Genomic DNA, 16,495 nt, shown 5'->3' with positions numbered 1-16,495 from the left:
TGTAGATATTGGGCAGAGGGCCTGGCCCAGTTTAGTAAACCAAGAGGAAAATAATTTAAAAGCTCTGGCCAGCTACCTTGTCTGCATAAGGCTGCAGGAGTATGTGGGATTCATAAATAAATATCAGAACCATATGCGGCAAGAGGGTAGATTGATGTAAACATGCATTGTTTTTAAAAATGAAACAGGGCAAGAAAACACATGTACTTTCCTTCCAAATTGGAATTAGTAAAAGTTTCTTATGGAAAAGAATAAATCAAGTCCTTTTGGATTGAACCGATTCCACTGACAACACACACAGTTTTGTTGGGCTCCTTACATGTCAACACAGTGACAGCACTAAGGCTGTAAGAGCTACCCTGGGAGAAATTCAACATCTGCACCTTCTGGTAACCATCTCTCCTTTGCTGCCCTCACCCACCTCATAAAGGGTGAGCTCCAAACAAAGTGTTTGTTGATACCCAAAATGACAAATTAGGGGGAGAGATGCATTTAAAAGTGCCCAAGAGTTTTGTTTCTCAGGTGTGAATTCTGCGAGCCAGGGGCCTCACCGCATTCGCATTCCATCGGCTTTCACTGCAGCCTTTCTGTGCCTGAGACAGAACAACCAGACCCTTGCTTGGGTCACGGTGTATGTCACCCCAGCCACCATTTAGCTGGAGCTGACCTATTTACACTGCAAACCAACAACCCAACAGGAATTCCTGCAATAGACACTTGACTCTTACTATTTTGCTCTTCTTTCTCAACGTATTTTGTTTTTACTGATATGCTAGGGCTTTGGGGTTGAAATAAATCTGAGAAATCTGTTGATGTTTATTATTTTATGATGCTACTTAATTAATTCATAGTGCTGTGTAACATCAGAGAAACATGGCTGATCCCTTCTCGCTTTTAGTTTCTTCTTTCATTTTGTTAGAAACCAAGGAGAAATATCTGGACAAATATGAATGGAAGAAAAATGGAAAATGTTACTAGTAGTTTGTACTGACACTGTGCCCATTTGTAAGAAAAAAAATGTACTAATTCCATTAGTCAATTTTAAAATGCCCTATTCATTTTAAAATGAAACAAAATATAGTAAGTCAAATAATTATAGAACTGTTGGCTGACCTTTCACAGGAAGTACTCAAAGAAGGATTTTTCAAATATTGTTTAAACCGGAGCTCAAAAGCCTGCCCTATGGTAGTTATGACATCTTGGGCCATTCCGTTGCGGCATTCCAATATGTGGCAGGCTGCAAAAGGATATACAAAAAATTATAACAAATTTTCAATAAGAGAAGATTATGTAGAGTCAAAATATTTCCAGAATATGGCCTGGTAATTGAATAAACAGGAGGAGGTACAAGCTCTCTTCAGCTCTGAAGTGGTATAACAAGACCTCATATTTCATATGCATCCGAGAGCAGAAGCATGAGGTTGGGAATTGGAGTAAATTCCAATTCCCAACCTAGCCTCTCCTAATGAGATAGTCATGAACAAAAGGCTGACACTGCATAGTCTATATCTAAATATCTCAAAACACAAATTTCGGTCTCAAGGCAGGTATTTTGGGCTCACATTTTCATAAAAGTAGGACGATTTTGACGAATACTCAAGGTCAGTGTTAGCTCTGGAATTCAATACAGGAAAGGCTTAGGACAGCAATCCGCAGGGAAGATGGGGTTTTCAGCCTTGTCCTGGCATGGGATGCCACAGAAGATTGACCAAAGGTAACTTTCCAAACCTCCCACCCCTCTCCCCCAAAAGAGATATGAACTAGTGAAGACAGAGGCTTTAGGAATACCCCCTCCTCTAGCCAACCCTCTGCCCTGCTGCTGCCAGTGATGGTCCGGAATCCCCATCACTGAACCCTACGGAAAAACTTCCTCCAATAAGCATCAGAATGAAGGTTTTGTGAAGATGGCATTATCAGAATATATTACAAGTTTTAGTAGACACCTTCTCTGAGAAGCAGTTCCTGGGAAAGGCTAGTTTTCACAAGCAAATTAGAGAAGTCAGTCGTGAAGGGGGCCGCTGCAGGAATGCCACCAACAAAGGAGCTCATGTTCCGGGGCTGGAAATCACTCTCCCCTCCATCAGGAATACCATCCCAGCCTCGGCGAGAGGTCGGCGTCACGCTTAAGGCCTTGCAATATGAAGGTTTCATTGAATTTGAGGTTTCATAAGAATGGCTTAGAAAGAGTCCTAAGGATGACTCTTTCTAAGATAGAGGCAATGTCTTGTGAGAAATTTTTTAAGATATATATTGGTTAGTATAGCCAGAACAATTGAGGAAAAGCTTGATAATGGTTAAATGGGTACAAGAATGTTGTAAAAACTGTCAGCTGTTCTCTGAGAACAGGAAAGGATTGATTGCACAGGGAATCGGGTTAGATACTGAGGAAGCATTGTAGGTCCTGGGAACCCTAAAACCAACCCTGGGAGAATGAGAGAATGACTAAAGGGGACACAGGAGGATAGGAGAGATGCCTGACTTTATGGAAGGGCTTAACTGTGTTGACGTGGAAGCCAGATTTTATGCTTTGCATTGTCTTGGAAAGAATGTTGAATTCACTTAAAGTAAGAGGCAACGCATTCACCTGTGTTTGAACTTGCAGAGTCTATAATAGTAGGTTATGGTAGAACCTACACTGGTGTTTCTTCGTGAAGCGTTGATAATCATGTCAAGAAATGTCAGATGTTGCCCTAGCCATTTTGGCTCAGTGGATAGAGCAGTGATGGCGAACCTATGACACGTGTGTCAGAGGTGACATTCGAACTCATTTTTTGGGTTGGTTTTTCTTTGTTAAATGGCATTTAAATATATAAAATAAATATCAAAAATATAAGTCTTTGTTTTACTAATGGTTGCAAATATCAAAAAATTTCTATATGTGACACGGCACCAGAGTTAAGTTAGGGTTTTTCAAAATGCTGACACACCGAATTCAAAAGGTTCACCATCATTGGGATAGAGCATCGGCTTGCGGACTAAAGGGTCCCGGGTTCGATTCTGGTCAAGAGCACATGCCCAGGTTGCGGGCTTGATCCCCAGTGGGGGGCATGCAGAAGGCAGTCGATGAATGATTCTTTCTCATCATTGATGTTCCTATCTCTCTCTCCCTCTCCCTTTCTCTCTGAAATCAATAAAAATGTATTTTTTAAAAAGAGAAATGTCAGATAATTGTCATTTTAGATTAGTTTAACATTAATTTAAAGGATTTATGTCTTTGAATACTTTTGGAAGGGATGGGGGGCAGGGTGCTATTACAAAATCAAACAACGCTCAGGTGTCAAATCCCCAAAAGTTATTGATCATTTCTTATAAAGTTGTCCCTTTAAAGATCAACCTGGATCCTGAAGTAGACTAGGAGCTATTTACAATTTTGAAAACACAATTGAGAATATCTATAAATTTATATCCTTTCTACCAAAGGAAAACGTTTGATCTATCTTTAGACTGACACTTTATGGCCCCTTCTTTTTCTCTACAGTAGCTTCACATAGCGACCAATGCGTTTTGATGGGATAAATTCTGATTTCCCTGAATTACATAAATAATTCTACTGTGAGAAATTATCTCCACTTTTATTAAAATAAGACCTACAATGAGCCCCAATAGTGGGGCAGGTCCTTCCAGCATTGAGTGGCGCAAGTGACTGCATGATCTTTGGGGAATGCTCTCCTCCTTCCTGGTCAGGCCTCACAGTCTCAAACCTACAAAGTCCCCTTGAAGATGTAGCCTCTAGCTGAGCCAAAAAAATGTGTGTTACATTGTGATTTAAAAAAAAAAAAAAAAAGGTAATTCATTTGAATTTTTTTTCACCTCATAAATTCTTTGTCCAATTAAACATGAAGAAAAGACCAGAAATCACAGGAAATGGAGACAAAAATTTTTGTAAGTTTATTATTTCTTAGAATCAAGCAGATATCTAGAGATAAACATGGGGAAGATAATGAGAGAGGCAGAAAATTCAAACATAAATGAATGAATTAATGAAAGGGGGAAGGAAGGAAGGAGGGAAGGAAGGAAGGAAGGAAGGAAGGAAGGAAGGAAGGAAGGAAGGAAGGAAGGAAAGAAGGAAGGAAGGAAAAAAGGAAGGAGGGAGGGAGGGAGGGAAGGGAGGAAGGGAAGGGAGGGAGGGAGGGAGGGAGACTAAAGCGTGCCTCCCATGAGAGGATGAGAGAACAAGGATGGTTAAAAGAACTCTACGAAAAGATTCAGACCCAAGTTCAGGTTCTGATTACACTACAATCTGTGTGACCCCAAATAAGCTGCTCTACAGCAAGGCCCTCACCTGAGCGGCAGGGCGCTGGGGGATCTCTGAAGTTCCTGCTGCTTTATAGGAATTGCACCCTTCCTGGGTCACAGTCCCTTACACCCTCTGCGGATGGAGCAGGGCAAGGCATGTGGGGCACTCAGGAATGAATGCATCAACCAACCCCACCACGTCCTCCACCACTTCTCTTATACCGCTAATATGTTTCATGTCTCTCAACTTTTCTCGTTCTGATACGTTGAGGGTTTGGTCCTGTTCCCAGGCTGAGGCTACCAATCTAAGTGTCTGCTTCACTTTGGATAACCTTGCTGCGGCCATATTACTTTTTTGAGAAGATTAAACAGAAAGAAAGAAAACCAGTGGTGCCTGTCTCCATGAGAGAAACAGCACTGGACCAAAGGCTGGCCTGTGCAGAAGTCCGGTGCTGCCTCAGCGCTTCAGGGAACACACGTCTTGGTGGCGCTACTGCTGACAGGACATGCTGCTCTGTGGATATGGTCTTGGCTCTTTTTTAAGCTGGTCATGGGCCAGAATAGGGATGGGCTTTAAATCACATACAAATATGCCCACTTGCCCTAACCGGTTTGGCTCAGTGGATAGAGCGTTGTCGGCCTGCAGACTGAAAGGTCCCAGGTTCGATTCCAGTCAAGGGCATGTACCTTGGTTGCGGGCACATCCCCAGTAGGGAGTGTGCAGGAGGCAGCTGGTCGATGTTTCTCTCTCATCGATGTTTCTAACTCTCTATCCCTCTCCCTTCCTCTCTGTAAAAAATCAATAAAATATATATTTTTTAAAATATTTAAAAAACAAAAACAAACAAACAAACAAAAAATATGCCCACTTTCCAGGGTGAGACAGGCCTCCAAAAGCTCAGATAAGCAGCCAGTTTGGCCAAGAATTGCCCAGTCTTTAGCTAATGGAAGGAAGAAAGACAAGCCTATAAAAAGTCCCAATTCCCAGAAAAGAATTTTCCAGTGATCTGATAACTTTGCCTGGAGGCCTGAGCTTTGATCTCCTTGACTGGAATCAGATGCAAACCTGGGTTCTTTTCACTCCACCGGCAGCCAGATAGACGCTGGGGTATCAGGTACTATATTAAGTAAAATTTAAAAGAGTCTTAGGTTCATTTTCTTTTGTCTTTTACTTTGGGTTTCCTAATGAGATAGTCATGAACAAAAGGCTGATGCTATTCTTTGAGGATAGCAGGTTATTCTTTCCTGATTTATATTTGTTTTTAATACACAAGGTTTTTTGGGTTGTTTCTGGGGTTTTTTGTTGTTACTAGAAAACAAGAAATTGAAAAGTGCAGCTTCTCAGATTAACCACCAGATGGTGCTGTGGAGCCGAAGCATGGGGTCCACCATCTCTTCGGAAGAAACCAGCCTGCAGAAGTAAGCCAGTCAGTCCATACTCGACTACTGTGAGCAGGGCAGTAGTGCATGTATTTCTGTAACTATAAACATAAACCTAAATAAATGGGTTAAGTTAAATTGGTTTTACTATCTTTCTTTCTTTTTTTAACTTTCTTCAGAGACTCAGAACCATGGCCTTACTATATGGGCAGGTACTCCAGGTAAACTGGGGCCTCTTCACAGACTAGATCCAAAGAAAATGTTAACTCTCCTGGATAAGAGGGGAAGTGACTTCCTCATTTGTGGCAATTACAGGGGCAGGCTGTATTAGTCACTAAGTAAACTCAAAACATTCTTACTGGAACTTACCTTTTCTACAGAAAAGGCCTTTTATAAAATGAGGAGCTCATCGAAGGGTCCTAGCCAAGACGGAAAAAAAGTGGCAACTGCTCCGACTTGCATGCACTAATGCTAAAAGTGAACCACGCAAGCAGGAGCCAGTGAGGACGTTCCAGATTATGAGCATGAAGCCAGTCTCCTCTGCCCGGCTCCACTTCCTATCAGCCACGTGCTCATCCCTGAGGCCCGGCTCCTGCGGCTATCAGCCTACTGACGTCATGCTTCCCAGGTGACCATGGCCTGTTAATGTGGGCCTGATGGCATTTTCCACCTTCACCCACTTTAAATTCCTTTTCAGCATGAGACATTCCAGATTGTCCTCTCCCAGAGAACCTTGTTCTTCCTCCTTCTTCATTGCTGACTCTCCACTGTCCCTCTGCCTTCTCCCGCTCCCTGACACCCTGTGCCTCTTCTTCCTGGTTCTTCCTTTGGTGACCTCACTCATCCTTAGAGCAAAGAAGCTGTAGTTTTTCCAAGCTCCTACAGAAGGCATAATTCATATTCTCTCTATGGTGTTCTCTCTCTCTCTCTCTCTCTCTCTCTCTCTTTCTGCCTGCTTCTACCCACCACTATCACCCTCTCACCCCCAGGATTCTCCTGTCTGCTAAACATTTCCCCCTGGATGAACCAAACCCACTGGGTAATTTCTTAACATTGTCTTTCTGTTTCCATTATTTTTGTATTTAATTATGAATTCAAAACACTTTACCTTTTATAAATGTAACAAATATTCATTGTAGTTGTTTTAGATAAAAAGGCACCAAGAATAAATTAAAATTACATAAAGTCTTACTATTCAGAGATAACTACAACTAATATTTTGGCGTGTGCCTTTCCAATCTCTTTCTATGTGTATTTACTTCCAAAAATTTACCAGGGCTCATATTATACACATTGTCTCATAATCTGCTTTGTGCACTTAATAATATTGTGAATATTTCCCCATGTCATTATTTATTCTTATATAACACTAGCTTTAATTGCAGTACAGTAGGACAGTCTATGAATTCATTTAAATAATTTGCTATTTATTAATATTGAATTTTTCCCATTACATAAATAATATATGTCAATGATCTTTACTGCTTAATCTTTGTGCATGCCCTCATTCTTCCCTTAGAAGTGAAATTGATGGTTCAAAATTATGTTTTTAAAGTTTTGATGGAAATTGTCAAATTGCTCTGCAAAACATATGGACCCACACTCCTGCTAAAAGTGTTCAGGAGTAACTGCTCCTCTACGCCACATTTTACCTTTTAGCGATGTTTGAAATTTGAAGATGAAATATGATATCAAATTATAATTTGTGTGGCTTTGCTTGCTAACGAGGCTAAAATTTTTTAAATTTGTAAATGTTTCTTGGACCCACGCAATGTCCTTGTATAAAGCTGTGCTCAGGATCTGGAGTCGGTCGGTGCTTATTGGCTGGTGAGCTTAGGAAAGCTGCCTCATTTTTCTCAGCTCCAGTATTTGCATTTGTAAAAAGGAATAATTGTAATATCTACCCTCCAGGGTTGCTGTGAGGAGGAAATGAGACAGTGCAGACAAAACGCTCCTGGCATATGAGAGCATGCAAGAAATGGTAGGTTTTTTTCCCCTTTTTGGGAGCCCTATTTTCACTGGGTTTTTGTCTTTTTTCTATTTGTAAAAATCCCTGTTTTTTTAGTGGCAATGCCACTCCAAACCACACAGGATAGTAATAATAACTAACATTCTTTTAATACTTACTATAAGCCTGGCACTGAGATACTTGCACTGCATACAGTAGCTCATTAAATCCTCAGGGCTATCTGATTTCTCTTTCTTTTATATATATACTAGTGTATATATACATATACACACACATATGTTTTTATTGATTTCAGAGAGGAAGGGAGAGGGAGATAGAAACATCAATGATGAGAGAGAATCATTGATTAGCTGCCTCTTGCACGCCCCACCCTGGGGATTGAACCCACAACCCGGGCATGTGCCCTGACCGGGAATTGAACTGCAACCTCCTGGTTCATAGGTCGAGGCTCAACCACTGAGCCATGCTGGCCGGGCCTGATTTCTATTTCTTCATTGGCCCTCATATCTGAACAGTTCCCAAGTACTACAGTATTCGTTTACCAATTTGCCCAAACAGGCCCTTTCCTCCCCAGGGCAGTTTAGAACTAGTGAGATGGCCTCTGAATTGGACTCTACGGTTCCAGACTGCTTTTCTGCCCAAGATCACTGTTACAGATATAAACGCCAGAAAAATTATCATTTTACCATTGCAATAGGATGACAAAAGCCAGAGTAATTTTTATAAAGTTCGGAATCTGCAATGTTCTGAATGACCCAGCATTCAAACCCCTCCATAATCTGTTTCTGGCCTATCTGCTCAGCCACAGCTCCCCTCCTTCTACCTTTTCTCTGCAACCCCACCTTGACACACACACACACACACACACGGACACACACACCATCCAAACACATAATCCCAAGTTCTCGCTACCCGGCTCTGTGGCCTGTGTTTTATTCATTTCTCCCACAAATTCTGACAGCACCTCTATGTTCCAGGCACTGTCCTTTAGGCTCGCCCCCATCCCATTCTCTGTGCACATCCTACAGGTTATGTTTCTCTCTCCCACTAAATGCTGAGCCCATGGTGGCCAGGAATTGTCTTTCTTGCACAGTGATTAGCTCAGCTTCTTGTGTATTTGTATGTAATCAGTAACTGTCAGTATCTCTGGGCAGAAAGTCAAGCCCAGAGGCTCAGGTGAGGGGACAGGATTTAACCTGCAGGGGTATGCGAGCAGGGTATGTAGAGAACAGAATGGCTACTCACAGAGGTTCTATAACCAAGATAAGAGAAGGAACAAAGGGATAGGAAAAGGAGCAATAAGTGATGGAGAGGTACTAACTTTCAATCCAAGACAATTACCCTATGTTTTTTAGTCATTTATCTACTAGATAGACCCGTTTCCCTAAACAGGAATGATGAGGTGAGGATGGAAAGAAAAGGATGCTATCTGTGTGGTATCTCAGTCACTCCTCCCAACACCACCAGCAAGTAGATGTGCTATTCCCACTTAAAGGAACTGAGGTCCAAGGATGCGAAACCACTTGACTAAGGTCCTATGGTGGGACGATGGAAGAATTAGGATTCCCACCCAGACTGTCTGGCTCCAGCATCTTTCTTATTTTCTATAAGTCTGAGGCTAAAGAAAGAAAAAAACTGAACCCTGTTTGGACTGTCTCTCAAACCCCAGCCATGAACTCAGTCAACAGTTCCCACAAATGCCTTTTCAGAATCCCCAGCCAGGGTCTCTGTTTAAGCAGGGTCCCATTTAAGCAGCTGGGCTCTGATGAGCTACTCAAACACCAGAGCAGGATCTCTCCGCATGAATGAGCCACATCGCCATTGTCTCTGCCTCTCTTGTCTCGTTTAAGCAAAGGGGATATCCGCAAGCAGGCAGGTCCTCTTCAGCCATTGCCCTCAGCAACCGGCATCAATCCCTGAATTTCTCACCACCATTTACTGAGGAGCAATGACCTGCCCAGAGATATTCGGTGCCGGATGGCAAAGTTACTCAACATCTAGATTTCCTGATTTGTTCTTCCTTTCACCCTGTCCTTTTTAGCTGAAGATCAAAGGCCTTGTTGTTCAGGGGCCTTCCTAAAAATAGGAGGCCGTTCTTCGCTGGGAAGTCCAGGCTTAGTTCAAAGAGGTTGCTCTTTTCTGGTATCCTTTGTTGTGCTCCCTTCCTACACCCCCGTCTCCCTTCGCTGGTTCCTGTCTCTCCTGCCCACTTATCTGTTCTTCATTATATCATTCAGAGTGAGTCCATTTCAATGAAGTGCTGCATAGTACTCACCACCTGTTCCTTCCTCTCCATCTTATCCGGGCCTTGTTCTTCTGGCAAGCATTTACTGAGCATCCTCCGGGTGCCAGGTTCGGTGCCAGCAGCTGGTCCCCACACTATCATTTCTGACCATCACAACAGCTTCCTGCTGTAGGATCCCCCTGCCTGGAGGTTTCACTCTGACTCCACCTACTGCATCCTGCTGCCCAATCTTCCTGAAACTCTGCTTTGTCAACAGCCTTCCCCACCCATGTGCCTGCAGGATTAAGTCCTGCTTATTAGCTCTCTTCTACGTGCCCTCTCGATGCCTTTTAGACATGTTTCTTCGCTTACAATCTACATTCTACTGTCTCCTATTCACTTGCTCCCCAGCATGCCATATAGATTTCCACCTCTGAGTCTCACAGCTCTTTGAATTTCCAAATTCCACTCCATATGTATTTAATAAACATCTTGGGGCAAACTTAGCGCTGGGATGGCAGAGGATGCTGCCCAACTAATGGGTTCTGGTTAAGGAGGAGAAGCGTCCTCACACCCATCCCTGCGCGGAGTCTGAATGATCCAGAGTTAGGGATGAGAAGCAGTACGAACCATTCTGTCTAGAGAAGTCCCATGACCTAAGGAACATCAGGCCCTTGACCCAAGGTGCTGCTAGGATATGAGTTTCTTGGATCCCTTGCTAAATTCTGAGACAAGACATCCAATCAACTCATTCTTCCATTCACTCAGCCATTCAACAAAAGTTATTGGGTACCTATGTGCTAAGCATTGCGATGAATGCTCAGGGGAAAAAATAGTTCTTGCCCTCATGGAGCCTTTAGTAGGAGACACAGACATAAAACACATCAATAAGTGAGAAAATAAAAGAATAAAAATGTGGAGGAAGTGTTAATAAAAAGAGAAATAGGGGAAACCAAGATGGCGGCATAGGTAAACACGGGAGTTTGCTGCCTCGAACAACCACTTCAAAAATACAACTAAAAGACGAAACGGACATCATCCAGAACCACAGGAAAGCTGGCTGAGTGGATGTTCTACAACTAGGAGGAAAGAGAAAAGCATACCGAGGCTCAGAGGAGGCGCAGTGCTGAAGTAAAATACTAAGGTTCGGAGTGCATGTGGAGCAGGCTGGAGGCTGAGGGCGCGGTTGTTTTCAATCGGGAGGGAGTCTCAGGCTCTGAGCTCCAGTTCCGGGCAAGTCTCTAAGGACCCAGACTCATACGGGAGAAGCGGGACTGTCTGGCATCGCTCAGAACCCTAGGGCAGCTTTCTCTCCGTGGGGCTTGCAGCGACTACTGGGACACTGAGAAGCAGAGCCTCTGAGGGCAAGACTGAGAGCAGCCATAATTGCTAACCCCGCCCTGTTGATCCCGTGGGACCCGCCCCGCCCAAGCCCTGTAGGGAGGCTTTTGCTGGATAGCCTCAGGCAAAGGCTAGATTAGCACCTCCCTAGAGATCCAGGAGCCAGGAAGCCCAGAGGTCAGAGTGGGACCATCCAGCTTTAAGCTCCGTGGAACCATAAAAGACACACTCAGGAGGCAGACTCAGTGAGCACCAAAGCCCCATCGAAGCAAGTCTAGCCCCAGAGGGGTGTCTCCAGCACAGAAGTTCTCCCACCGCAGACACAGCTGATTCTCACAGCCAATTGACCTGGAGGTCAATTCCTCACAGTGATAATTACAACAATCAAGGCTTAACCACAACAAGACTGTGCACAAAGCCCACAAGGGGGTGCACCAAGAGTGTCTACCTTAGGTAATTGGGACACTTAGCACAGAAAGGCACTCTATCGACACAGAGAAGCATAAAAAAATGCCGAGACAAAGAAACAGGACACAAACGACAGAATTGGAGGAAAGCAAACTGTTGGATATAGAGTTCAAAACCACACTTTTAAGGTCTTTAAAGAACTGTTTAGAAGCCCTCGAAAAGACTGGTAAGACCGCCAATAAATGTAGTGAGATCCTCAAGAAATCTAATGAGACCCTCGATGTTGTGATAAAGGACCAACTAGAAATTAAGCATACACTGACTGAAATAAAGAATATTATACAGACTCCCAACAGCAGACCAGAGGGTCGCAAGGATCAAGTCAAAGATTTGAAATATGAAGAAGCAAAAAACACCCAACCAGAAAAGCAAAATGAAAAAAGAATCCGAAAATATGAAGATAGTGTAAGGAGCCTCTGGGACAGCTTCAAGCGTACCAACATCCGAATTATAGGGGTGCCAGAAGATGAGAGAGAGCAAGATATTGAAAACCTATTTGAAGAAATAATGACAGAAAACTTCCCCTACCTGGTGAAAGGAATAGACTTCCAAGTCCAGGAAGCGCAGAGAACCCCAAACAAAAGGAATCCAAAGAGGACCACACCAAGACACATCATAATTAAAATGCCAAGAGCAAAAGACAAAGAGAGAATCCTAAAAGCAGCAAGAGAAAGAAAATCAGTTACCTACAAGGGAGTACCCATACGACTGTCAGCTGATTTCTCAACAGAAACTTTGCAGGCCAGAAGGGAATGGCAAGAAATATTCAAAGTGATGAATACCAAGAACCTACAACCAAGACTACTTTATCCAGCAAAGCTATCATTCAGAAGTGAAGGCCAGATAAAGAGCTTCACAGATAAGAAAAAGCTAAAGGAGTTCATCACCACCAAACCAGTATTATATGAAATGCTGAAAGGTATCCTGTAAGAAGAGGAAGAAGAAGAAAAAGGTAAAGATACAAATTATGAACAACAAATACACATCTATCAACAAGTGAATCTAAAAATCAAGTGAATAAATAATCTGATGAACTGGTGATTGTAATAGAATCAGGGACATAGAAAGGGAATGGACTGACTATTCTTGGGGGGGCGGAGAAAGGGGTGTGGGGGTGAGTGAAGAGATTAGACAACAATCGTGCACCTATGGATGAGGACAGTGGGTGGGGCGTGAGGGCAGAGGGTGGGGTTGGAACTGGGTGGAGGGGAGTTATGGTGGGAAAAAAGAGTAACTAATGTAATAATCTGAACAATAAAGATTTAATTAAAAAAAAAAAGAGAGAAATAAAGTGCAGCAGAGTGGGATAGGCTGACTGGAGAGAGGAGGCGCTCAACCAAAGTCCCTCTGAAGGAGAGACATTTAAACTAAGAACAAAAGAGGAGAAGCCAGGCACTCAGAGTGACATGCCAGGCTCTTGAACAGCAAGTGCACAGGTTCATCACACACACATGCACACGGCTACACTGAGGCTAATTATCTGTAATTCATTTGTCCACTGAAGGTGTCCAGCTCTTTCTATCGTAGTCAAAACAGCTTTTCTTTTGATTAAAAAATAGATAAGACTTTTGGTTTATGGGTCTCTCAAATGACCTATATACATATTTTTTTACTTTGCTCTACTATTTATTTCCAACTCAAATTTACATAGTATTTCCAGAACCCAGTACAGCACTCTAGTGATCCTCATCACACTGTATATTGAAAATAGAGGTTTATCGCTCTTTAAAGTTGGTATACAGCAGCTCTTAAGAAAATCTAGAAGTTGCTTTCCATACCTCGTTGATTAACTGGATCTTTAGCTACGTAGGCAACGTAGTCTGTAGTATCCTATAAGAAAGGGAAAATGATTGCATTTAAAACAGACGGATTGTACTGTTGAAAGATAAAAGTACATTTAGGACATGTACTAAGTCAAGGACTTAAATATTAAGGTTTCTTTGTTAAAGAAAAAACGGAAAGCATCTTAGGAGGGAACATAAATATACACTTATATGATTTAGACTTTGTGGGGTCTACTTTCTCTGCCCCTTGTGGAGAGAATCTGAAGATTGAAAATTTAGAGGCAGAACCATGTCACTATGAATAAAAGAGAATACAGGTAGGTAATATGCTAGGGCATATATTCTTAAAAAATGATTAGGGGCTGAGACTCTATCCTGTGTTGAGTCAATACCAGGGATTACCCAATCACAAAGGTGTCATAAACTTGGATGTGGGTGGCATCATGATGTCCCAGTTGTCCAAACAGACACCATGAGCATCAGAAAATAATTCCATTAACGAAACACTTTGCATTTTGTGGTTGTTGGCTTGCTTGCGTGCAGTGCACATTAACTTAAGGAACAATAAAGCAGAAATACAAGCATTTATTTGATCAAGATAGAGGAAGGAAAAGTCATTTATTAAAAAAGAGAACCCATTAAAACCTAAGGAGTTAAACAGAGAGAGAGAGAGAGAGAGAGAGAGAGAGATGTGTGTGTTGCTGGCTTTGTAAAAACTAACAAACAAAAAGCCACTTGGTAATTCTGATTTTTATTGAAAACAGTAAGCTGATGAATGATAACATTTGAATAATTAAAGATGCTTTTTGTTATCTCGGTTCTCAGGGAAAAAATACACTCTGCCATTTGAAGATTAGAAGCACGACTCTCTGGAGGGAAGATGCAATCAACTGGCAGGAAATAAAAGCCCGTGTCTGTAATTCCACCAAAGACAATCATTTAATAACCCGCCGTGAATCATACAGGAAGCGGATCTCAGGATCTGCATAACGTTTCTTGAGTCATTTTAAAAAACAACACACTCCTAGGTAAAGTTCTCTTATGCAAACAGATAAAAGGTTTGAACTGTCTTGTAAATATGGAAGTTCATATCTCCAGGCTTTGTTTTAATATAGTTTAGAAGGAAGGCCACAATTGCTGGGGGCTCAGCTGCTCTTTTGAAAGTTAAAGAGGCACTGTGGTGCCGACAATGGTGTCTGGCATATTGGATGATGGGATAGAGGTCCTGGGATCTCTGCAGACCCGTTTCCTCATCTTCAACAGAGTGTCCAACAGTCTCTGAGTTCTAAGACTCAGTAACTGTGACCATCCGGGAGAACTTAAAGCATGTTAAAAGTTAAGCACAAATAGCGGGGGGCATTATGAGAAAATGTATTGAACCTGGTCATACTGGGCTTTTGAAATGAAGAAAGTGTATGTAGCTACAGAAGCATCCCGGAGAAATGTCTCCAGGGCTGACAGAAGGAAGACAAGCCGTTTTTGAGAAGAGAGTAAAGGCGAGGGTGAGCAAAGGTCAGGAAGGAAGGAAGAACACCCAGAATTTGTTAAACTTTGGAGAAAATAAGGTAGAAAGAAGGGCCCGACATTAGGCCATGGCGACTTAGCTTCTACCCCTTGTGCCCAGTCAGCTGTGAAGTTGTACATTATCTCAGTGAGTGTCCTAAACAAATATGGATGTGTTAGCAACATGGGTGCTAGTTCTCTCGCATCACTCTGTGCCAAGCACCGTCAGTTTCCATGCGTCATTTCAGTCAGTTCTCACCCTTCTGGGCAAGGGGGATCCTCCCCATTTTACGGGTGAGGGCCCTGCAGCTTAGAGAGGATAAATGGGTCAAGTCTACTTGACGCCAGAGCCTCTACTCCTCTACTCCCCTGACTGAGGGTAAACTTCACCTCTCGTGCCGGTGTTTATGAAGGCTCCAGTTTTAATTTCCAACCAGCAGGCTGCGGCCCCAGCGGCAGGGAGCACAGAAGCCCCACGCCATTCAGTAGGTAAATGCTGTCCCGGGGGCTACAAGTTCTTTGCTGTCTGTTTTTGGTAGGGCAATGCCCCTTGGTGGGCTGAAAGAGCTACAGAACTACAGGCACATGGAGACGGTCTAAAAGTACTGGGGATCCTGGAGAACTACGATCAGCACCCGCAGGGCATGCTTATGGTAAATGCTCATGGGAAATCCTAAAAGTGACAGGAACCCCTGAAACTCAAAAGGGGAAACTTAAGGCAAACAGCAACGATTGTTTTTCACACGGCACTTATAGAACTCATTACTTTAAGTATCTTAAGGAACGTGTTGGAGTTCTTTCATGGATGATCAAACTAGAATGGGTGTGAGAGAGAAGAGACGGGGCTGGCTTTTCCAGGCTGGATTCAGTACCAAACGTGTCCCTTCGTGTCGCTGGGAGGCCAGATGATAAGACTGGATAGATGGGGCTTCAGATTCAGGATTGGGGGTCACACTGCAGCTGGTAGGTGGCAGGCACCCAGCATGTCCCCTGCTTGCTAGTGAATCCGCTATGAGCCTTTTGTGAAATCTCTTGGGGAAAAGGTGGAACTCTTATCATTCGGTTTATTCTTAAATGGTGGCACCACGGAACTAAATTATTCATTTGAAAATAACTACACCTAAAGCTAAAAGGTGAGGAAGTAGTGAAGCCTAATGGGGAAATGAAGTACTTCTTCAATAAAAGAAAAGAAGCAGTGATTTAAAACCCTGTAAAGGTTGCTTTTCTTCCATATGCTTCAAGGATGCTCTGAAGGCAAGTTGTCTACATTTGACATAGTTAAATACTTGGAGTCACTGGTAGCCAATGGGGAAACAAGTAGTTATTGAGATGTTTTAAAGAATGGGCTGATTTAAATGGCATTTAACTATGTTTTTTTATACATAAAATGTTATGGCAGTACTCAAGAGGAGGAACTTGCTTAAATACATGAGATGCCAGTACAGGAAGCAATGATTCTACACAGAATCTTCAGAACTTCATTTCCTTTCAGGAGAGACTTATTTTTCCTTTAAATATTTGACCTCGACATTAAAATCAATCAAAACTCTGCAGTGACAACAGCTACCAGTTTCAGTGTTTTTCTACCAT

At 42.7% G+C, this 16,495-nt stretch overlaps 1 protein-coding gene across 1 annotated transcript in view; it reads right to left on the bottom strand.

Annotated features, from left to right (window-relative positions):
• Nucleotides 1-16,495, bottom strand: part of SHC4 (SHC adaptor protein 4) — a 115,274-nt gene that overhangs the window by 26,217 nt on the left and 72,562 nt on the right. The window contains exons 6-7 of the mRNA XM_070423334.1: nt 13,397-13,448; nt 1,114-1,237 (exon numbers count right to left, since the gene is read on the bottom strand). Of these exons, the coding sequence (XP_070279435.1) occupies nt 1,114-1,237; nt 13,397-13,448 (176 nt within the window). The remainder of the gene's footprint in view (nt 1-1,113; nt 1,238-13,396; nt 13,449-16,495) is intronic.

Source organism: Myotis yumanensis, unplaced genomic scaffold (assembly GCF_028538775.1).
Source record: "Myotis yumanensis isolate MYYU_CA2020_CCGP unplaced genomic scaffold, mMyoYum1.0.hap1 SCAF_1, whole genome shotgun sequence".
Classification (NCBI taxonomy): domain Eukaryota; kingdom Metazoa; phylum Chordata; class Mammalia; order Chiroptera; family Vespertilionidae; genus Myotis; species Myotis yumanensis.
This window is presented reverse-complemented; position numbering and strand designations above follow the sequence as displayed.